General features: G+C 37.9%; 1 protein-coding gene across 1 annotated transcript; it reads right to left on the bottom strand.

Annotated features, from left to right (window-relative positions):
* Positions 1–1,397: 1,397 nt before the first annotated feature.
* Positions 1,398–3,474, bottom strand: LOC109175036. The gene is made up of 2 exons (XM_019324294.1): positions 2,542–3,474; positions 1,398–1,517 (listed from the first exon to the last, which is right to left on the bottom strand). The coding sequence occupies exons 1-2, from the start codon at positions 3,472–3,474 to the stop codon at positions 1,398–1,400; spliced, it is 1,053 nt and encodes a 350-aa protein (XP_019179839.1).
* Between the last annotated feature and the right edge of the window lie 5,491 nt (positions 3,475–8,965).

Raw genomic sequence — 8,965 nt, 5'->3', positions numbered from 1 at the left:
CCCCAAAGTTCATAAATTTGAAATTAATATATGGCATAGCTAGGCGGCCTAATATTTAAGATTGTTGATGTGCATATTGAGGACTACGGAGACAAAGATGCGTTATTCGTGGATTCATCGGATACTATCCAACAACACTCTCCAACTTAATTGACGTGAAGTGGCTTAGTAACATTAAGATTATATTCTCGAATTATTAGTTCTCATCTTTTATTGATTACACACTTAATTCGATAGTATTTGGAAAAAAAATCAATGTTCGAACTAAGATTGTGATTTTGGTCTTTAAAGATCAATTGTATGTTGCTACATCTAGAGTTAGAAATCTCAAAGGTCTAAAAAATTTGATCCGTGGTGATTTTAAAAGTGTAATTCAATTACTATTGTAGTTTACTAAGTTCTTAAAAATTTGTAATATTAAATACTATGTACTAAAAATTTTAATATAGTTTAAGATTTGTAGTAATCACCCACCTTAAATATTATTTTAATTGTAAATATATTTATGTTCATAATTTTATTATAGGAATTCACACATAATAATTATTAAATAACAAAAATTTTATATATGAATAAACCTCATATAGAGTATATTTTTATAACATATTTTCAGTGCATCGTACTGGACAAATATTAGTTATTATTATTATAATAATAAGGAAATGGTTGAATGGTAAAGGAGACATCAAGGGACTTGATTTTACTTTTTATTATTATTATTATTATTATTATTATTATTAAATAAAATCAAATGGTGTTTCCTTTCAGTTCTTAACCGAATTGTTCGGTATGGTTTGGTTCGGTTAAGGAAAATCGAATCGAATTGCCACCCTTAAAGTTAATTACTGAAATACTCCCTTGACTATAGAAAAATTATCAATTTGGTCCCAAGTTAACGGAAGTTTAACGGCAAAATTAACGGAGGACCAAATTGGTTAAGATTTTTAAAGTTGAAGGACTTAATTGGTCAAAAAAATAGTCGAGGACCAAATTGATAATTTTACTATAGTCAAGGGACTATTTTGGTAATTAACTCTTTTATTTATCTACTTTTGTGGAGTTAATGACCGATTTGGTCCCTTGACTATTGATAAATTATCAATTTGGTCATCGATTATCATCTTTACCAATTAAGTGCTCAATTTTGAAAATCTTACCCAATTTCATCCTCTGTTATCATCTTACGGCTCAAATTGACGAGAGGACAAAATTGAATAAGATTTTCAAAGTTGAAAACTTAATTTGGTAAAAATGATAGTCGAGGATCAAATCAATAATTTCGCTATAGTCAAGGGACCAAATCTTAACTCTACTTTTGTGTTGGCATGTAAACATCAGACAAAATGTACTGTTAAAGCACCTGTGAGACTCTGATAGAGAGAGAGAGACAGACCTAGTCAACGGACGGTGACTCCAGTGGTGCTCCTTTCCGCGTTGTCTGCTTTCTCATCGTTAGTCTGGACTTCCCTCTTGACCCTAGCTCGAGTGGTCGGAGAAGCTCCAATCACAATTGATCTCTGGTTAGCAATGAGGTATACATATAATATCTACTAAAATATAATAACAACCAATAATATTATGATTATTATAATGGTAATAAAATTGTATAAGTATAATAGATTGCATTAATGACTTGTAACATATAGATCCTGTTTGGTAAAATAGTTAGCTTATAGCCAATTAATTTTGGCTTATTTGATCATTATTAACTGTTTGATTTAGTTAAAAAATCAATATAAGTGTTTGGTTAATTAGCTTTTTGTAACTCTAAAATGTTAAAATTCAAAAAGCTGCTCAAAGCAACCTTTTCAATTAGCTTTTTGTGAAAATAAATTATACCAAACAACTATTAGATAACAGCTAAGTTACCAAATACCTTTCTACAATCAGCTAATGTTATCAACTAGTTATACCCTTTAATTAACCCAATCACTAACAGCTAACAGCTATCAGCTAACATCTATTTACTAAACAGGGTCATATTCTTTTTGTGATACTAATACAAATAAGTTCTTATGTTACCTCTCATCTTTTATGCTTTTTCCTTAACACTGTTAAATCTAAGTGTAAAGTTATAATTAATTTGAATTAAAACTATTCTAATTAATGAGATTTTTTTTTTTTTAGGAACCAATGAGGTTGTATTTATAGATAACTTGAAACTGAGTCTGGTGGGATAGTATCCTAGTACATAGGTAAATCGTAATTAAAAGCATCCGAAGCTAACATATGTGCTAAATAATTCTGCGATGTAGGAATAAAATTAATTGAACAATAATTAAGCATCGCCATATATGCTCTACAAGCATCAAGAGCATAGCCAAGATAAGATCTAGATCGAGTCTCAGTAGAGGACAGATGTGCCTGGAGTGTGTGACAGTCCGTAAATATTTCGATCGAAGATTCTCCACGTGTTCTGAGCCATGACAACACTTCTTTGCATGCCATAGTTTCGGCCATATGTGGCGAGAAGCAGTTGTGTAAGGACGCACTGTAAGCCGCTATATATTCTCCGTGATCGTCGAACAAGATTGCACGTACTGTGGCTGATCCTGGCTGCTGCCTGTATCCAGCATCGATGAAGCAATGCTTGGGCCGCGTGGCTACTGTTCCGGGAGTATGGGCGGGCAGTGCCTGTACGGAATGCGGCTGGTGTGGATCGGCCGGCGCTGGCGTGGTGGCGTGATGTACTTGCTGCCACGCCTGCATGGTTGTGATGGCCATCGCGAGGATTTTCTTCGGCATGGGTAAGCATGAATTCCAGACTGCTTCGTTCCGAGCTCTCCAAATATTGTATAAAATTGCAGCTGCAAATAATACCCCATTAGTGTCTAGAACATTTAAGATCGTTCGAAACCATTCTTGAAAAATATTCCTCACAAAATGGGGAAGTGGAAGGTTGGATTGATCCCATATGGTTCTTGCATAATCACACAAAACCAATGAGTGCATAATATTTTCATCCATTAGTCCACACATGGCACATATAGGGTTAACATCTACCCGCTTTATAATTAAACTGGTGGTGGTGGGGAGGATATCACTTATTGCTCTCCATAAGAAGGTTTTCCATTTTGGGGAAATTTTTAGCTTCCATAGGGTGTTCCACTTATCAAACCCATAGTTATCCTCATAAGTGCCTACAATACGCCTGTACCCATTCTTGACAGTATAGCATCCATTTGGGTCCCCATACCAATACCATATGTCCTCATACTCCAGTGATACCGGGATCTTTGATATTCTAGGTATATCATCTGGTTGGAAAATATCTGATAAAATATCAGGATCCCATGTACTAGTCGATTGATCAATTAAGCCCCCAACTCTTGCTCCTGCTAATTGTGGTGGCATTTCTGTCTGAATCATGGGTTCCAATTCATCATGTAGCCAGGGGTGCTCCCATATTAATGTATTATTTCCATTCCCAATCCGCCGTCTCACTCCACTAGTTATTAAACCTTTGGCAGCCATAATACTACGCCAGCAATAACTAGGATTATTTCCAATATCCACTTCAGAGAAAGTTTGTTTAGGGTAGTTAGTGTTTTTAATTGTTCAAAAACCCCATATTATAATTGGCAATATTATTATGGCATAGTAAGATAGGTTTAGAGTTTGTCCGTCCAGCTCTACAGACGACTGATCAATCAGAAGCAACAACAGAAGGACTGACACTGAAGATATGATTTAGGAAGCTGATTTCTATAAAGCTGTACGCGGTATAAGCAGACAAGTTTGGAAAGAAGATCAGCGTATATTTTCTGTAAAGTTATGGACCTAATCGTCAGAGATTACATTCCTCATTTACAGTCCTACTTTCTACAATCAAAGTCATCTATGGAGAGTGTTTATTGAAGGATCTATAAGTTCTCTTATTCAACGAGAATTAGGGTTACGCCGAAAGTAAGAAGAAACACTCCACATCTGCTATTTGAGACGAGTACTTTGATTGTCATGCATCTTCTCAATACAACTTGTTCATGGTGATTAAGATGATGAACTTGAGAAGAATCACTGCTGCTTAAACGAAAGGACACTGTGATCACACAGTTGTGGGAACAACTGTTTAGAGCGTCTTTGAAGTGGACTGCATCAGAGTGGGCTCTCCAAGTGAAGGGATTTCATTGGACTTCTGTATGCATGACTCTCCATCTTCAACAATCCACTAAACCTGTGTAGACTGGGTATGTACCTTGTGTGGGGCACTTGGGTAAGATTATTGTATATCTACCTTTGTACATTGGATTATGATTTAGTGGATTGGACGCCTATGTGATCGTCCCCCAGACGTAGATACACACTGTATCGAACTGGGTAAACATTCTGTGTCTTTGTCTCTGTGCTGTTATCTTCTCGTTAATCGCCTCTATGATTTATTATGACTGACTGACTTCATCGCTGAATCAGTCAGTATATTTTGTTAGTTGATTAATCCAGTTAATCTATTTATAAAAAGAGGAAATGCAAAATTACATGTGGTATCAGAGCTTTTAAGTCTACATAGTGACTTGATCCGTACGGGCTGTTTTGTTTAGTTTTGCATTGTTCTCTGCCTTTTGGAACTGCCTCTGTGTGTGTTTGTTGGCTGGTTGTTTGTATTCAGGATGGATGCGAGTATGAAACCACCAGAACTAGATGGTCACAACTACTCTTTCTGGAAGGCTCGCATGGAGATATATCTCCAAGCACAAGGTACCAGAGTGTATCGTACTGTCCTAACTGGGTGGAGCCGTCCAACTGACTGGGTGGAGCCGTCCAACTGTTCAGAATGCAGATGGAACCACTGAAGATAAGCCCATGGAGACTTGGACAGACGATGAAATGAATGCTTCTGATCTAAACAACAAAGCTTTGAATACGATTGTAGGATCTCTGCATGAATCTGTTTACACTCTGGTCACAGGGGTAAAAGAAGCTAAACGGGTATGGGAGATTCTTGAAACCAGATTTGAAGGAACTAGTGATGTCAAGCAGTCAAAGCTGCAAATGGTACTGTCAGAATTTGAAGCCCTTAGAATGAATGAAGAGGAAACCATTTCGATCTTCCACACTAGGGTTCAGAATCTGATGAACCGAGCCTCAATTCTTGGTGAACCTTTCACTGATGAAAGAGTAGTCAAAAAGATCCTTCGATCTTTGCCTAAGCGCTTCCGGATGAAAGTTACTGCTATTCAGGAACACACATGTTGGAAAAAGAAGACTGTCGGAGAACTTTTGGGAAGCTTATACACATATGAACTGGAAGTACTTGCTGATGATGATCTTGCAAGCAATAGAAAAGGAAAATCAGTGGCTTTTGTGGTTGATGCTGATCGAGAATCTGACACAGACGACATAGATGATGAAACTTTGGCACTTCTAACCAAGAATTTCAAGAAAATCTTAAAAGGTTTCAACAGAAAAGGTCAAGGTCAGTCTACCAGGACACAATAAAAAGGCAACAACTCCTCATATCAGAAAGCTGAAACAACACCTTTCTCACAGAATAATCAATCTCAAACTGGTCGAACAAGACAAAACAGAAACAGTTCCACAGATACAGGGAAATCCCTCAACCGGTCAGTACAGTGTAAGAAATGTGAAGGGTATGGACACATACAGGCTGAATGTGCAACGTATCTCAAGAGGAAAAAGGCTATGTCGGTAGCTACTTTAAGCGATGATGAGGAGGAAACATCCAATGATCAATCATCTGATAATGTGGCAAACTTTGTAGCCTTCTTTACTGCTACAGACCTTCAGTCAGACGGAAACCAATCAAATGAAGAATCTTACATATCAACTGATGATTTTGAAGAGAGACATACTCAACTTGAAATAGAATTTGCTAAACTTGTTGCAAGTTGGGAACAACTTGTGAAAGTCAATAAAAATCTGAATGACGAGCTGAAGCAAAGGGATGATCTTCTAAAGAAACTGAATACAGACCTTGTCATAAAAGAAGATCTTATCACTCAGATAAGATCCAGAGAAGGAAAACTGATAAAGGAATTGGAGGGTCTGAAGAAAAATATCCAGATAATGGGCACCACATCAACCTTAGATAAGATTCTAAACTCTGGCAAAAATCCTAATGATAAAAAGGGTCTGGGATTTGAACGAGGTGAATCTTGAAATAATGCACCTATGTTCATCAAAGAGGGTATGTTTAAGACCACAGCTGTTCACAACTTTGAACAAGGACAGTCATCTCGGTCAGTGCAGAAAATTGACAAGGGAAGGAGATATGACCATACTGCTGATACTGGCCTTGCCAAAGTAACTCATCAATCTCATTATTCAAGGTTCAAAAATAAGATTGTCAAAGTTAGATATTACACCCCCATTTGTCACTACTGTCAAACAAAAGGTCATACTCGGCCTGAATGTTATTTTTTCTACAGATATCAAAGAAAGGAAAAATATCATAACAAGGCTATTACATCGTTCACTAGACAGGTCTGGGTCAGAAAGTCAGAAGTTATATGCTACCCCACTATAGTTCTGACTGCGTCTATAACTGAAGCTAGATGGTATTTCGACAGTGGCTGTTCCAGGCATATGACTGGAAATGTAAAGGGTCTGATGGCTGTTCAACCTACCAGTGGAGCTGTAACATATGGAGATGGACAAAAAGGGAAAATAGTTGGGAAAGGAACCCTGAATGTACTAGGTCTACCTCAATTAGAAGAAGTCTGCTAGTCAGTGGGTTGAAAGCTAATCTGATTAGCATCAGTCAGTTGTGTGATCGAAATTGGAATGTGTGCTTCGATCGTAACTGCTGCAGAGTTAGTGACAAAGCAAATGAACTGGTCATGGAAGGAACCCGATCCTCAGACAATTGTTATGTTTTGGCAAATGAAACTGCATGTCACCTATCCAAATCTGATGAATCAAAACTCTGGCATAGATGACTGGGTCACGTAAACTTCAGAGATATGGATAAGCTGATAAAACTGGAAGCTGTGAAAGGTGTACCTAAGATCAGAATAGATCTTGAAAAAATCTGTGGTGCATGTGCTATTGGGAAACAAATCAGAACTCTGCACAAAGCAGTAAGAGGCATCACCACTGAGAAGTGTCTAGACCTTGTTCACATAGACCTCATGGGGCCAACACAGACAGAAAGCATTGGGGGAAAGAAATACATATTTGTGTGTATAGATGATTTTTCTCGATACAGTTGGGTATACTTTCTAAGAGAAAAATCAGAAGCTTTCAAGGCCTTTAAAACTTTGTGTATAAGGGTTCAGAAGGAAAAGAATGAGTCTATAATAAAAGTTCAGAGATTGAGGAGTGATCATGGAAAAGAATTTGAGAATTCACTATATTCAGATTTTTGCTCCGAGCACGGTATATCACATGAGTTCTCAGCTCCTAGAACTGCTCAACAGAATGGTGTAGTGGATAGAAAGAATCGAACATTACAAGAAATGGCTAGAGTTATGCTACATGCCTCTCATCTGCCGCAGCACTTCTGGGCTGAAGCAGTACACACAGCCTGTCACACTGTAAATAGGGTCTATTTTAGACCAGGAATGACCAAAACACCATATGAGATCTAGAAGGGAAAGAAGCCAAACCTGAAGTATTTTCATGTGTTCGGGACAAAGTGTTATGTGCTGGCTGATAGAGAACAAAGAGGGAAGTTTGAACCTAAGAGTGATGAGAGCATCTTCCTTGGATACTCTCCAAACAGTCGTGCCTACAGAGTCTATAACAAGAGGACTTAATCTGTGATGGAATCAGTAAATGTGGTTATAGATGACAGTCCAGAAGAATCAGTAGACACAGCAGTGACAGATTCAGTAACAAAGCTTCCTCTCAGTGAACCAAATACCGCTGATAGCAGCAGTCAGCCCAAATCACAAGAATCCACAAATGAAGATCAAGAAAGTTCGGAACAGGAGACAAATCTCATAAATGATACAGGTAAAGACAAACCCACCAGAACTCAGAAAAATCATCCATCAGATAACATCATTGCAGATCCAACAGATGGGATGAAGACCAGGAGCAGAATAAGAAATAATCTAACAGAAATATCTGGGTCTGCTTGCTATACCTCAAAGATAGAACCCATGAATGTTAAAGAAGCTTTACAGGATGATATGTGGATCAAGGCAATGCAGGAGGAGCTGCATCAGTTTGAGCGAAATCATGTCTGGGATCTAGTTTCAAGACCTGATGGTGTCAACATAATTGGAACAAAGTGGATCTTCAAAAATAAAACTGATGAAGCTAGGAATATAACAAGAAACAAAGCTCGGTTAGTGGCTCAAGGGTACACTCAGATTGAAGGAATTGACTATGATGAGACATTTGCTCCTGTAGCTTGACTCGAGTCAATCAGGATTCTGTTGGCTGTCGCATGTATTTTGGGATTCACACTGTTCCAGATGGATGTTAAGACAGCATTCCTGAATGGCTATCTGCACGAAGATATCTATGTGGCTCAACCTAAAGGTTTCGAAGATCCAGACCATCCATAATATGTCTATAAGCTTTGAAAAGCTCTCTATGGTCTCAAACAAGCCCCACGGCCATGGTATGAACGACTGACACAGTATATGCTCCAGCATGGGTATAAACGAGGAAGTGTCGACAAAACCTTGTTTGTAAAGACTACTGGAAGTCATGTAACCATTGCCCAAATCTATGTTGATGACATTGTGTTTGGATCAACCTTACAGAGGTACACAGACGAGTTAGTAAAAGTGATGAAGGAAGAATTTGAAATGTCCATGGTTGGTCAACTGACATACTTCCTAGGACTACAGGTCAAGCAAAGCCCTGAAGGATACTTTATCTCACAAGAAAAGTATGCTAAGAATATAGTCAAGAAATTTGATCTGGAATCATGTAAATCATCCAGGACACCAATATCTACCTCCACAAAAGTATCAAAAGATGAAACCGGTGTATCAGTGGATAACACAGTCTATCGCAGCTTGATAGGCAGTCTGTTGTATCTAACAGCCAG

The sequence above is a fragment of the Ipomoea nil genome, unplaced genomic scaffold (assembly GCF_001879475.1).
Source record: "Ipomoea nil cultivar Tokyo-kokei standard unplaced genomic scaffold, Asagao_1.1 scaffold0681, whole genome shotgun sequence".
In the NCBI taxonomy this organism is placed as follows: Eukaryota; Viridiplantae; Streptophyta; class Magnoliopsida; order Solanales; family Convolvulaceae; genus Ipomoea; species Ipomoea nil.
Note: the sequence above shows the minus strand (reverse complement) of the source record. Positions and strands in the feature narration are given on the sequence as shown.